General features: G+C 43.6%; 1 protein-coding gene across 1 annotated transcript; it reads left to right on the top strand.

The window, feature by feature from the left end:
• Positions 1-3,544: 3,544 nt before the first annotated feature.
• dap (death-associated protein) lies at positions 3,545-13,723 on the top strand. Its single transcript, XM_079181411.1, has 4 exons — positions 3,545-3,751; positions 4,778-4,889; positions 10,069-10,111; positions 13,101-13,723. The coding sequence occupies exons 1-4, from the start codon at positions 3,697-3,699 to the stop codon at positions 13,218-13,220; spliced, it is 330 nt and encodes a 109-aa protein (XP_079037537.1). The 5' UTR covers positions 3,545-3,696; the 3' UTR covers positions 13,221-13,723.
• The last annotated feature ends 1,631 nt before the right edge of the window (positions 13,724-15,354 follow it).

Here is a 15,354-nt window from a genome sequence, read left to right as displayed (position 1 = left end):
CATGGGTGTTGTCATGGTTCATTTACACCTTGCGGGAAATGGCAGGATGTTTCAATTTGAGCCTTACCAAGAATTATTTTACGCAGCGAAATCCATCAATAACACCAAAACCATACAGAGATGAGTGAGTATTTTGCACTCTCTGTGCTGCCATTAAAATGATGGCTACCTCGGGTGCACACTGTCTTGAGGCAGCTGGAGGACTGCCCTCACAGTAAGTATCTGGGTTTTCTAAGTGCTCGTGAGCAAAACAGGCTCTAGATTTACTGTTTCCATACTAAACTTGACCTCAGCCTCCTTGTGGAACGAGAGCAAAGGGAGTACCTCTGTTGATCAATAAAGCCCTGCATCAATGCTAATCAATCGGCTTGTTGCACCGCTTCTTCTCTCTTTCCTTACCTCACTTTCCACCCTGTGTCAGTTTGACCGTGATTGACATGGACACATGCAAGTAAGTGTACGCTCGTATGGATGGTTCTCTGTCACATGCACACACTAACACACACACACACACACACACACACCATAAGGCGTCCTGTCGGGTATCGAATAGTCAATGCTGCAGAGCAGAGAAGAAGCCCTGGTTATTCATGTGTGATAGTGCTGCTGCAGAGGACCCAGCTGGCTCCCACAGAGCTTCAGCAGCGTGTGTGTGTGTGTGTGTGTGTGTATGTGTGTGACACGGAGAGAGAAAGAGTATGTACATGTCAGAGGCATGATCGCAAGTGTGTGTGAGAACAAATGTGTGTGTATATGTGTACACACCTGTCAGTTTGAGCAAATTCACTCACCTGTGACGTCCTCATTCTGTCTCCCTGTAAGCCGTCATTGAGAGTGCTCCTCTCAAAGGCCCAGGCAACACACACACGCACACACACATGCACATTCATATCAGCCATGGGCAGGTGTTGAGATCACTGACTTCTGAAGAGGATTTCACCCATGGCAGTTTGAATGTGTGCCATGTATTTTCACTCTGAGTAATGAATGCTCTCCCTCTCTCTCGGTCTTGCATGTGTGTGTATATCAGAGAGAGCAAAAAGCGAGGAACAGAAAAAAGGGTGAAAGGAGAGTGACACAAAAAGAGAAAGATAGTGTGAGAAGGAGGAACATAAGAGCTGGATGTGGAGCTCTGTATCTTTTGGTTTTCAGTTGTGCAGTTTCTATCAGTGACTCTTCAGTTTTTCTGGGACACCATAAGCCAAGCTTTGTTGGAGTGACAGCGATGTCCTGCAGGACACAAACTACCACTTACACAATTGATGCTTCTCTAATGCAGTAAAGCTGCATTCTTCCATCTAGTGGCCACATATGCACACACACTCACATGCACGCCGTCCTGGATGTATGCTGGATGTATGCATTTTTTAAGCAGAACCACAGAAGCACATACACAATGGTGGCAGGGATGCACTTCAAGGGCTGGTTGATATTCTATAAATAATTTGTAACACCATCCCAGTTTAGGATTGGAGCACCCACATTTTTAATACAAAGCGAGCATCAGGCATGGGGAGTCGAACAAAAGATGGTGTCAAGTTGCATTATGGGAAATGTAGGATGAAGACTTATATAAAGACTAAAAGTCTGAATAACTTGGCCTCTGGTGCTTTCATTTTTAGCTTTTTTAAAGTTTTTCTCTCACAAGTTCAACAACTGTATTGAAGTGCACTGCTAAATCTGTGTAGTGCCCCGTTAATTTAGGGTTTCATATAATCACCGTTGTCCGTCTGTGCCAGAAATACTCCCCTAGGCTACTGTTGTCAGTAAGAATGGCATCTCAACTTGTCTTGTTAAATAAGAGTTAACAAAGCCCAAACATTTTAATTAGAAATCACAATTCATCCTTTTATCAGCAGACTGCTTCCTGACCTGTGAGTGAACTCCTGGCCTTTTTGATTGGTTGTCAACACTCTCCCCAGGGACACTAGTGCCCTGGCAACAGATTTCTGCCCTTTGAGGACAAATGTGATGCTGGGACCACCTCTCCTCTGCCAAATCCAATTGCTCATCAGCAGTGTGTGTGTGTATTTCTTGGAAATTATCAGAATGCATCTGTATTCTTAATAATTTTCTTGTCGTGTATGTCAATAAATAATTCAAATATACTCAATTAAAAATGTTGTTTGTGCAGCTGAATGACTTTCTCTGTGTGTGTGGGTGTGTGTGTGTGTGTGTGTGTGTGTGTGTGTGTGTGTGTGTGTGTGTGTGTGTGTGTGTGTGTGTGTGTGTGTGGACTGAGTGCAGCGAACATTACTTCTGCTGATGGTGAACTACGCAGCTGCCACTTCAGGTATCAATTGGTCTACACGCATCGCTGTGACCACTCACTCTCACACACAATCACACGAGCTTAGATGTACTGTAGATTTATGCACACTCATCAGATTCATTGTTCCTAGAAACTATTACATAATGCACATTGCAGTATAGACAACAATAAATTAAAGCTGCTGCTCCACCACCATTAACACACATAGAGATGTGGCCATAATTGACTCTGCACATACAGTATATGCTCTCAATCTTCTAGTGTTAGTCAGATAGTTGAAACTATCCATAGTTTCATATTTTACTTTTTTCGGTTGTCTGTAAAACCTTTGCTGCAATGACACTGTCACGTTAGCCAGTTAATGAGCCACTGTGGACTTAGAGCGCGGAAACAGAAAGTAGGTGGTCAGAGAGGTCACCACTGTCACACACACACACAGCGCAGTTTTGTCTTTTCTTTCTGTTGGATTGTCTCTTTTGCCTTTTATTGCTCATCCTGTTGATGCCTTTGCTGCTGCTGGTTTGGCACGACAGTGGGCTTAAAGGTGAGAGATGGAAACTGGCTGCTTCATTAGAAGAGGTCTCGGCTTTATATATGCGTCAGTCTTTGAGGCTGTGTAGAGGGAGAGCTACTAGGCACTTAAAATAGTGTCCTTCAACTTTTGCAAACTGCTCTTATTTAAATAATGTATCAATTGGTGCACAACAGTATTTATTCCCACAATTAACATAATTTGCATAATATATGATCAGGCATTACTTTGTGAGCTCAACTAAATATGTCATTTTCTGTCACGAAGCACCTGATACAGGCTTTGTTGACAGCTCCTTTGTGGACACACACACACACACACACACACACACACACACACACACACACACACACACACACACACACACACACACACACACACACACACACACACATATATATATACAAATTTACATTTAGACTAGACATAACTAAATTTAAAAAAATGTTTTCGATATGATAGTAATAGTAATTACAATAATAATGATGATGATGATGATAATATGAATGCTAATAATGACATTTGAAATCAGGGGATTGTTCTTTTTTAATATAGGTTATATTATGTACTCTGTTATATTCAGGTCTTATCTGAAATACTCGACTGCTATGTGTTCATCAATTTAAAAAAACATAGCAATTCACATCCTCAGATTGCGGATTGCACATAGACGCTGGCTACGGCCGACGTCAGCACGCCCCTTACGTCCTTCCGTTTCTGCTACGTCATCACGCATCGTTCCTAAACAATTTGCTCAGGGAGAGAAAAAAAAAAGAAGCCACGTTGACGTTACAGAGTGAAGTGTAGTCCACAATTTCAGGCAGAATAAATCAGGAATTGTGTTTGTCAGACGCTCCGGGTTCTTCTCGCTGCAGACTCCAGATCAGTAGACATGTCTTCGCCGCCGAAGGAGAAAGTGGAAACCAAAGGAGGACATCTCCCTGCAGGTACAGCTCCTTGTGCTGCTGATGTGTTGTTTTTGAAAGCTTCCTTTTAACCAGGCCTGTGTTTCTACCGAAAACAAATCACATATTGATGATTAATACTCATGCAGTCACTACATTCGCAGTTGCCAGCGAATGACACCGTGTCTTTGCATGCAGCGCAATCTGCCGTATTTCTCAATTTCGCACATTTTCATTACTTCCGGGTTGGCGTGAGATCTTGCAACATCGTTATCAAACCTGGCGTTATTGTAGCGATTGGTAATCACCGTCTAACGTAAAGGTTTTAGTTACAACGTAGCGGTTAATGCTGTTGAACGGCGATGACGTGTAGGTCCTATAGGCTCCAGTCTGTAGGCGGAGGAAAGGGCAGTTTAGGTGTACGTGGACATGAGCGTATGTGGCAGGTCACGGGGCCGCAGCAGCTGCAGGAGTGATTGCACAGTAAGATAACGAATGCCCCTCGTACCCAATCTGTGATAAGTGGGAGGCCCAGAGCGCGTGGGACTCAGTCTGCAACAAACATGCAGGTGTATCAATGCAGACTGAAGAACAATGGAGACCATTGACAATCTCAATCATACAACCAGCCCCTCTGCAGTGGGGTCAGAGGTCACGGTCAGCTGACTAATTTGCTGTTTACAATTCCAGGACTTGCGCAAGGACACTTCATCAGGATGGCTGCTTGCCACCACACAGACGGTCTAGCCTTGGTCTTTTAGTTGAGGGACAGGTTTCTAACTCATTATATTCACCGTGCTACTTAAAAGTAGGACAGGTCTGTAAACAATATAGAAGTCATGCATTGAAGTTTATTATAAAGTTGAAGTCCCTAACGGTTACATGGCCACTACAGTGCGAAGTATTTACCATCCAAACACGTATAATGGTTTTTAGTTGTATATCAATATCTGGGATCTTTGTATTTTCTCACTATTTTGATCAGCTGTTTCATCATTAATGAAATCTGCTAATTGTTTCCGTTCATCTGGTAAACAGTGTGCATGTGTGTCCCTCGGTGTGTTTCAGTAAAAGCAGGAGGTATGAGGATAGTGCAGAAGCACCAGCCGACAGCTGTTCCAGAACCACCACAGAAAAATGAGGAGGACGAGGAGGACGAGGAGGAGTACCTCAGCAGCAGGTACAACACCCACACAGTCACGGAAAGATCACTGCAAAGGGCCTACGATGCAGGGGCCCAAGGGGTGAGGAGGCCCCTGTGAGTCTTAGGTGGCCATAACATTTCTGATTGAGTCAATCAAATGACTACGAAGAGACACAAAATGACTACAGAGAGAGACTAAAGGACCACAGTGGTGCAAAATGGCCATAGAGAGAGACAAAAAAACTAAAAAGATGCAAAATGACTGATTCGTATGTTGTAAATTACAGTCAAACACGCACCCTGCAAATTGTCAACTAAGCAATTTCGGCTCTTCCACTGTTCTGTAAGGCTGTGCTGTGGGCAGTTTTGCAGCAGACTTGTTGGGTGCTGTTGCCAGCGAATTCGGTAAACAACATAATTACTGCATAATTACAGCATTAACTGGACCAGCCCATTCAGCAGTCGCTATTGTTTGCTCTAAGCAGCCTTGGTTTGCATGTTTAACATCAGCCCGGCGCTATATGCGAGCGACAATAATTGTGCTTTCATATTAGCGTGTTTTTGTTTTTACATGTTTGTTTCTACTCAGGTCACTCACTGAGGTGGTGCAAGTTGTTGCTTATTTTCAGTGTAATTGTGCATTTGCTTCTACACCCACATACGTCTACTCAAGACTCGTGAATGTTGGTACAGGTGGCGTATTCACTCCGCATATCAGTTAGTGTGTGTGCGTTTGTGTGTGTGTGTTAGTGCTAATCAGAGGTGATAAATGAGAACTGACGAGCAGTGCGTAGCCGAGAGCAGGGTTCAAGAACGTTGCCAACTGTCAAGATATTCTGTGTGCCTGTACTTTAGACACACACGCACACACAGCGATATACATTGCATCCACTGTGCGTGTTGTTTGGGTATTTTCCTGTATTTCAGAGCAGGAATAGTATCAAGCCTGTCGGTGGCATTAAGTCATTTCCTGTTGCTCCCCTTTCCTTTGTGCCGAGGTGAGTGGCAATAGTAGACGGAGCAAAAAAAGTGAGGTCGAGTAGAAACACAAAAACAACACGCGAGCGTGGCTTACACTTCTCAAGGGTGGAGGCCTGCTTGAGAAAGAGGACACTTTTGTGATTGTATTATTCCCTTTATTCCTTGCATTGCAGTCTTAAAGTGGTGAATGTGTTATAAGATGCTGCACTGATACGATGACTGAATGTATGCTTTTTAAATCCAATATAGGATGTTGTGGTTTTAAATATGTCTGACCCTTTTCCCTCGTGTGTAAACTGGCCAGTTGTCTCACCAGAGCCACACAGGGTTTACTAGTTGCCAGAGTATTTATTCCTCCAAATGTTTCCTTTTAGAGCTTGCCGTCAAAGAAGACGAATCATTCCTTGGGCTGTGAAAATATATTAGTCACAAATAGTGCATTTAATCACTGAGGAAAACAATTTCAGTCCTTTTTTAGCTTGATAAACTCCTCTTGGCCTGGCTGTGTAAATGCAGGTTTACCGTCCGCCCGTGAAATGTTTATCTTTAACTAAAGAAATGACCTGTCAGCCCATCCTAAAAGAGAGGCTGAGTAACTGCACTCCATCAGTAAATGCAGTCCGTGAAACTCTCTCACTCGCGCACACTCTGTCTGTCCCTGTCACGCTGATGGACGTCTAGCAGGTGGCTACTGGGTAAATTTCGCATTAGCAGCAGCCAGTGAAGCGTTGTAGTCAGGGGAACACCTGCCGTAGCCAATCTAGCCGAGATGGACAGATGGGGCAAAGGGGGCGAGATATGTGGCCGGGATTATGGCGAGGATGAGAGGGGAGAATTATGATGGTATGGAAAGCGAGAGATGCCATCCATGGCGGTGTGAAGATGCGAAAGAGGAAAGGTTTTACTCGGTAGAAGAGAGGGAGTAGTAGCGGACAAGTTGGAAGGGGTGAGATGCAGGCAAAAAAAAAAAAAGGGGGGGGGGGAGGCATAAGCCAGAGCAAGCTGGTGACCCAGCAGAGGCTCCCCCGCCCACTGACTGTAAATCCATGTTTCCTCCACCGTGTAAAAGTGTGACGTTGCAGTGAGAGTTAGAGAAGCAGGAGAGAGGGAGACGGAGGTGAAGAGATGAACACAATCACTTAACATATTGCTGCGTTCTTTTTAAACGTGAACACGTGGTTTATGAACTGCTCGCACGGCGACGGTTGGCTTCATTTGTAAAAACAAACTGGAAGAATGGAAGGTGATCGTAGGCCTCGTGTCACCTCTCCTACATGTTTTTTGGTGAGAGGTGGATATGTTCCAGAGCCTTGGAAAAAGAGCGGTGTGTGTGCACGCTTCACTAAGTCGCTGCGCACATATCCTGAATGTAGGAACTGTTGCGAAATGTGCAGTAAGCTGACAGCTCATGGCGAAAAAGTTGAGAGGAAAGAGAGAGCGAGGGTGGGTAGGGAGGAGGAGGAGGAGGAGCGGAGACGGGCACGGGCAACATGCATCAGTCTCTATGGCAACCACCACCTCGCCCACGGCAACAAACTTCGTGCTCTGCTGAAGCAAAGAGCGATGGGTGGGGTGTGGCTTCAGAGCTAAAGACAGGGAAGAACACACCACAACATTAATGTACGTTTAAATCTTTGAGTAATTAGCATTCTGTGTCTACCTCTCTCTTTTTCTCCTTCGTTCTTTCTCTCCTTCCCTCTGACTCTTTAACTCGCCTGGCACAAAGCGACTCCTCCCAAAGACTCCTTACAGCTCTCTACTGCCCCCTGCAGGCTCGCCCTGTCTCTCCTCACCCTCACTTATGGTTTCTTTCTCTGTGTGCCCTTCTCTGGGCTTCTCTTTCTCATTTTGCCATACGGATTGAACAGATGAAAAATAGGTGTCGGTGGCATATCGTTTGTGTCGTATCCTCTCATTAGCAGTCAGGTGAAAAGCTCTCGTCTTGCTCATTATCTGATTTTAAAAATAAAATAATTTTTTGAAGGAGTTAGATGCTTGTTAGCTGTTCCTCTGACAGGCTTACACTCCTGTCCGTCTGTCTAGTCATGTCTCATATGTATGCTCTCTGTCTCTCTAGCCTTCATGCCCTATCCTAGCAACAACGTGCAAACTTTGTTGCCATGCATGCTTTAAAATGCAGTGCCGATTCTTTATTTTTTTTCATACCTCCCCTCCCTTTGAAGTCTGTTTTCAATATTTCAGGCTTTATCTTCAGATTGCACACTGGAGATCGACACTCGATAGAATACAGACATGTGATGACCCAGCGTGAGGTGAATACCAGCCCACGCTCTCTCAGCATGGGAATACATATCCAGCTTTGGGTGAATGTTCGCCTCAACCCCACTGCGTCTCAGCTCAATGTAGCTTCAATGGAAATTGAAAAGTGAAGCTACTGTACCTTGTGCTGTGTGTAAAACACAAGTATAAATGACTATTTATAGCAGAAAACATTGTGAAAAGATATTCAAAGAGAGTTTCTACATTTGTGTTTCAGAAAAACAGCTTCACGGGGCTGTAGCAGCTGAATGCTAATGAGCTTGCTTAGAGCTAGACGTGCCTGTTTGAATACATTTGGAAATCTGCTATCCTGTATTGCTAACATGCCATTTTTCACTTAACTATGTGTGTAATGAAAGCAGATACTTCTCGCTATGACAGTTGTGTTTAAGAGGAAAGTTCAGCCTCCAGGTTCTTGCACATAAATGTGAATGAATCATGAATTTCCTGTTAGCATTATTCACACTTCTGTTTTTATTTTTCTTCATCTAGCGCTTGCCATATGCACGTTTTATTCCCCTACTTGTTCCTCAGATAACCTCAACATTTTTTAAAACTCTACAGCCTAGTCAAATGTTAGCGGCAAGCTAGCAAAAGCATTCATTTGAATGAGGAACACTCGCGGCGCTAATATGCCATATAGTTAATTGACTTGCTAATAGAGAACCTCTCAACCCCACGTTATTATGACAAGTAGCTCGTGAGGAAATGATCAGCGAGATTTCAACATATCCCAGCATTAATTTAATAGCAAGGTGTATATACTCTCATTAAGATAAGTAGCAGCAGACTATTCAGTGCCAAGATGTTGATTGCAGGGAGGGAGGTTAGCCAGATGTGTTGAAAATCCATAACTCTTAATTGATTGCGATTAAAAAGTTGTGCATGGATCATAAAATAAATAAGAAAGTAGCAGATGTTTCAAATGTTGTTTTCCGAGTGCCTGGGTTCTCTCTGCTGAGGCTGCAGTTTGCGGTCTCTGTGAGGAACTCTTCGACTTTTCAACATATTTATGTTGTTAATGAGGTACGCCGTAAGTTGGACATGCTCGCTCCTATAGCTAATGTCTTTGAGTGGAGTTTTGAAGGTGGCAACAACAACTGTACTCTTTTGCCGGGTGGGGGGGGGGAGACGACGCTGTAAAATTAGACGGCGCTCGTTTGTCATGTCAAGGTCGATACTTTCCTCGGGTTCCGCATTCCTCCTCCTCATCCTTTTTCTCTTCCTCCATCCATTCTGTTTCTCCATGTCTGAGTGAGCGCTTGCCTCCCTCTCTCCTCCATCTTTTTTTTCTCCTCTCACAGTCTGTTATTATATAGGTATTTTGTTCCGCTGTCCTCCCTGCCCTCTCGCCTCTTCCACTCTCCCCTCCATCTGCCCTGACCTGGCTTCACCCCCCCCCCCGTCCCTCCTTCCTTCCCCCGCTTCTTTTTCATCTCCTTCTTTCCAAATCCTTTCCTTTTTATCAGCCTCCTCCTCTTTAACTCTCTTTTCCTGTCATAGCCTCAGCTTTCTCCCCCTTGCCTCCCTTCCTCTCGCCTGTCATGCTTTCCACCCAGAAGCTCTGAGCCCCAGTGTTTGGCCAGGATGAATGGGAGCTATTTAGGCTGCTGGCAGGTCCATCCGGTGTGTGTGTGTGTGTGTGTGTGTGTGTGTGTGTGTTGCCAGAGAGAGTAAGACTGTGGATATTATGTGTTTTGACAACTTGGGGTTTTCAAATTTTTTGCACAGTGTCACTTTTGGAGGTTTTGAAGTGGCCAGATTGGTAAAGTTTTTGTAAACATGGCCATACAGCGAGACGCACCCTTAGCCGGCTCAAAATACGATTAAATTACAAACCCAATCACCACAGAATAAAGCACTGGACGCACACTTACTGAATTGTATATTGTTATGAACTCTACAAATCTTCATTATATTATTCTCTCTCTTTTTCTTTTGTTCTCCTTTTTAGTCCACCAAAGGTCCCCGTGATCGTGTCTGGAGTGGTGACAAAGGTGAGACACACACACACGCGCACACACACACAGACAAAGACCACCAGTAGTGTTGAAATAGGCATGATAAGGTGGTTTATATCTGGGACATGAGGTCTGCAGGGAGAGGTGGAGGCTTAGTGCTGAGACTGAATAAGAGAGAGAAAAGGAATCACAAGGCAGAACAAGAGAAGAAAGGGTTGAGGGTACCAACAGAGGGAAGATTGTTCTAAAGTAAAGAAGGGTTGCCATCAGGAATCAAATATCTATAATTAAAGATGATGCTGTGAGTTTGATTGATAGTTTGTCTGTTTAAAAGCTGTTTTTATATATAAATCAATGATATGCAGGCCAGCAACTTAAACATGGAACACATCAGTGAAAAGTGTCATTCATTTCACAATTTCCTGTCTTCCCAGCCTGAAGATAAAGTAAAAAAAGATAGAAAATATAGACACTTCTGGATTGAAAATTGTATGTGTGTGTGTGTAGGCTTGACCTGCCACTTTGAAAAGTGGGTCAAAGTCTGTGGAAGGACTTGTTTGTTTTCGACTGTATGTATTGGGATGTAGTGTTGGAGCATAGATATGTGTGTGTTTGTGTGTGAAAAAGCGTCCTTGAGTTCTGCCGTGTGTGTGTGTGTGTGTGTGTGTGTGTGTGTGTGTGTGTGTGTGTGTGTGTGTGTGTGTGTGTGTGTGTGTGTGTGTGTGTGTGTGTGTGTGTGTGTGTGTGTGTGTGTGTGTGTGTGTGTGTGTGTGTGTGTGTGTGTGTGTGTGTGTGTGTGTGTCACACCAGGCAGATTGTTTGCGGAAGATTGCAGTGATATCAGCAAGGTGGCAGGCCTTCCATTTATCCCCCGATCCTCCTCTAGCCTTTCCATTCGCCCTCTATCACTGCCATCAAACCCAGAGGCTAGCACTGCACAAAGCCTCAGAAAAGCCTTTTAGGAGCCAAGTGAAACACTTCAGTGTGTGTGCATTTTGTAGCCTGCTGAGACTTCTTTTTTTTTTTTTTTTCCCGGCTATATATTTTCTATCTTTTCTTTCTCTTTAAAGGACAGAATGGGATTCTCAGGTCTTTCGGTGTTCATCTAATGCGAGGCAGTTATTTAGGGTACTGCATGTATTCCGTCCTCCTGTCCAGAGTTGGGTTTTGTGGTTCAGAGCACGTGTCCTCCTGCCTGCTGGGATCAGATTCTTTACCTTCCCCAAAAAAACCTCACACCGTTATCCCAGTGTCAAATTAAGTCATCATACCTCAGCAAAAAATCAGGGACAGGATATCTCAAGACAAGACAAGTATGTTAATGCTTATTATGTTTGTTTTTTTTATTATACGCAGACAGTTATATTCATGAAATCCAAGTAAAAATACATTGTTGAGAAGTACATCTTAGCCTATTGGGTACATAGCTAAATGCATGTTGGGTAAGACAGTTTTCTTTAGAATAATTTAGCGGAAGAAACCCACATTGGATGCAATTCAAGAAACTTAAGCGATATATTTTCTTGAGCCACATCGATGTAAAAAAAAAAAAAAAAAGAGTAGTTTAAATCTTCCATTTTCTAAGATGTCTTCCTTTTGGAGCATGTTTTGTGTCTTTACCGATAATGTGTATTTTAGCTGTGTACTAAATGGTATAAAAAGGAGGTAGGAAGCCAGACTTGCCAATCATCATGACTTCTGTTCACAGTTTGGTGCAATAATACCGGTAATTAGTTGCATTCCCTCCCATACCTCTGCAGGAGGAGGGAGATGGAGGAGAGAGAAGCTTTGAGCTTCAGAAGAGAGAACAAGGGCAATAGGAGGTCAAATCCATCCACATCCCATCCAGTTAGCTGTGGAATTGGCTTTAAATGAAAGAAACGCACACGCACTGTAATTGTTTTGTGCCCACCTACACACACACACACACACACATGCAGCAGAGCTAGTGCACAGCCTTGCATACAGTACAAAACCAACACATACAGAGAGGATTAGGGTCAAGCAAGGATAGGATGGTAGTGAAGTGCAGCTCGAGGTTCAGACAGACAGGCAGGCAGTGTTTGTTTGCTTATGCAAATGTCTCCATATGGACATCCTAAGAAATCCGATAATGAGGAAACCATTCGTTCTGTCATTTTGTTTATGATGGAGTATTAACATTATTATGGCAACACCTGGACACAAGCAGCTAAACTAGAATACGAGAGAATTAAAACTTTCAACGTTAATCCGTTAATAACGTTAAAATGTAATGAATGTTATGTGCAATGCATTTGCTTATGAATCTCATCTCCCCACTTGAACTCATGTTTTCTCTCACAAATGGGATCGGGGGGGGGAGAAGGTGAGAGAGAAGTGTAGCCTGGAAAAAAACAACAACTGTTGAATTAAGGTGAGGAAAATAAAGATGTGAGAAAGAAAAGAAACATTGAGCAAGATGGCTGAGAATGCTGGCAGGTAAAGATAAAAAAGAAAGAAGGGAGGAATGATTGTAGTAAGTCTGATTAAAATTCAGCATTCCCCTGTGAATAATCGAATTCCTGCTTCGACCCGATTTAGAAGCGAGCGTCTGTTTTTTGGGTGTTTTTCTTGGAATAGGAGATTGAGGTTGCAGAGCACATTAGCGGGGACGGATGAGTGCCCCGTACTCTACCCTTCACTCTCAGGGATTTCCTCATTGTTCTGATTATCGGAGGGAAAGGAGGATTTAAAAATGGGGCTTAAAGGGCTCTGAAACAAACTGCAAAACTTTGTATTACAAACATACGTTCTCACACATGTTTTGTCTGTTTGATAATGAGCCTCTTACTGGTGACAATCACTATCCTACTGTTTAATAGCTAACCTCAGATTGATGGATATTTGCCGTACTGTATGTTAGTAGATTTGCAGCAGGTACAATGCAGCGAAACTCGTGCGCCGTATCTTCTGTAAAGCTTTTGCTTCGATCGTAATTTTCCTGTGAACAATGCGTTGCATTATCGTGCCCTTAAAGACTTTTGACTGACTGTGTTCTGTTCAGGGGGATAAGGACTTCACCCCCGCGGCCGCCCAGGTGGCTCATCAGAAGCCCCAGCCTTGTGTCTCCAAGCTGCCGGCCACTCAGCACATCAACCAGCACATCCACCAGCCCCGCAAGTGAACTATAGGCAGCAGGCGACAATGGCGACGCTCACCATCCACCAGCCGGCCTTCCCCCATGGAACGGACAGGATGAAGATGTTTCCCCACCAGGCACCAGATCTCCTCTAAATAATCGGAGTAGTTTTTCGTTACCATATATGAGAAATTTATCAGCAACTGAATACAATGCGAATACAGCCATCGTAGAAGTTCAAATCTTCACACCCCACTGCTGCTTTGGTGCTGCACTACAAGTTCTGCACTTTTGTGTCCTCTCCTTAAGAGAAATAGTTTTGACAGCTGTACAGTCTTAAGGTGGTATGCATGGGCGGGTGGTCTTTTTTATAATTATCATTCTAGGATCAGATCTGAGTCTGGGGGGGGGGGGCGATGTGCCAACCATTACCGCATCACAGCAAACAGCCATTCACAGCAACCTATCAATCAGGCCAACCAATCACCTCAGCCTAAGCTCCAGCCTTCTACCTATGATCTTCAAGACCAAAAAAAAAAAAAAAAGAACCAATCAATTAAATCAGGAGGTGGTCGCCAGTTTTACTTTGATCAACACAAACCAAAAAAAGAACACAGAGAGCAGCTTCTCAAATGCAAAACGCAGTTTCGATGTGTGGTTCACTGAGACTGTTGCCAAATTGCACGGTACAGCAATGAGCCAGAGAGGAAAAGTAGCTAATTGCAGGACGGCGTCGACCAATCATTAGCCCTAACGCTGAGGTCACTGGCAAGTTTGACAAGCATTTGGCCATTTCAATATTATCGATGCCCAATAAGAAGAACCAATGAGATGCATCAAAATTGCCCACTTCTCTGTTATGGTGGCTGTCCTTACCTACGTATCTACTTGATGCATGCCGTTAGTGTCGTGACTGAAGAAGGCTAGCTACGCTTCTAGCAAACGCTTGTATAGCTTTTGGGCCATAGCAAAGTCTGTTGAGCCTTTTCTACAGTTTCCTCTCTGTCACCGTTCTTACCTTTTTATTTAATAGAGACGAGTCTTACAGATCTTTGATCTGCTCTCTATTTTACCCTGCCTTGTCGGAGCTGTAATAAAGCCCATCCTTCCGTGGCAATGTTAATTTGAATGCAAACTCAACCCGCTTCACGGTAACAGTATCCCATCAGTGCCTCATTGCTCAGGATTTTTTTTTCTGTCTCATTTGACTCGCATGGATTTACATTTTCTTTGCGTCGCACCAGAGTCAACTGGAATGAAAATGTATCCAGAAATGTGATGAAATCTTAAGATACTGTGAAGCAGCTGCAGGATGCTTTGTGTTCGTATTAACTTGAGCCTGAACATCACCATTGCCGATCAAAGCATTGCAGAGAAGCAGCTCAGAAAGTAGGGAGGCTCTTAACTGTTCGCTGAAGGTGACGAGGCGATCGCTGGGCAAAACACGTGCCATAGAACAAATATGTTGACTATGTGACAGTTTGTCAGTGATCAAGGACAATACATTGATTTGTACTTGCCAGGATATCCGCAGGTATAATAATCTGCATCAGCTCCCCAAAATATCAATACACACAGGCACACACACCACCCTTATCCTTAATCACCCATCCCCTTACACTCAAGTGTCATTTGTTGCAACACTAATGTTCAGGTTTCCAGGAAAGAAAGAAAGAGAGAGAAATGTATCTTGCCAAGAAGGAATGATTTCCGATGTTAATTTAAAGAAGTTTAAAAGAGTTTTATTTTTCTCTGTTCTTTTTCTTGAGGAAATTGTTCAAATTGTATAAATCTTTAGCCATTGCGTGGACTTGGGTATTAGGTGTGGTTGTCATAGTAAATAAAGATATATACTATCTTGGAAGAAAGTGCTGTTTTTATTTGAATGAAATGAGGGATGACTTGATGAAAACTTGTCTTGAGACTGGGTTTGTGGAATTTGTCATGTAAAAAAAAAAAAAAGGTTTTCAGTCGGCCAGTGACGCAGTTCTGAGGTTCAAAGTAGTCCTACTTGACTGATTGTGTGCTGCACCTTACCGAGAGTATTTGAGCATCCCATGGTGAATTAGCGCCCTGCGCTGAGGGATTAAGGCTCAGGTGGTGGTTTTGAAATGAAACCGAAGCATCTCTCCAAGAGCTGTCCACTGTTTTTCTTCCCTCTGCTCTCGCTCTCTCTCAC

Source organism: Pholis gunnellus (assembly GCF_910591455.1).
Source record: "Pholis gunnellus genome assembly, chromosome: 20".
NCBI classification, from domain to species: Eukaryota; Metazoa; Chordata; class Actinopteri; order Perciformes; family Pholidae; genus Pholis; species Pholis gunnellus.
This window is presented reverse-complemented; position numbering and strand designations above follow the sequence as displayed.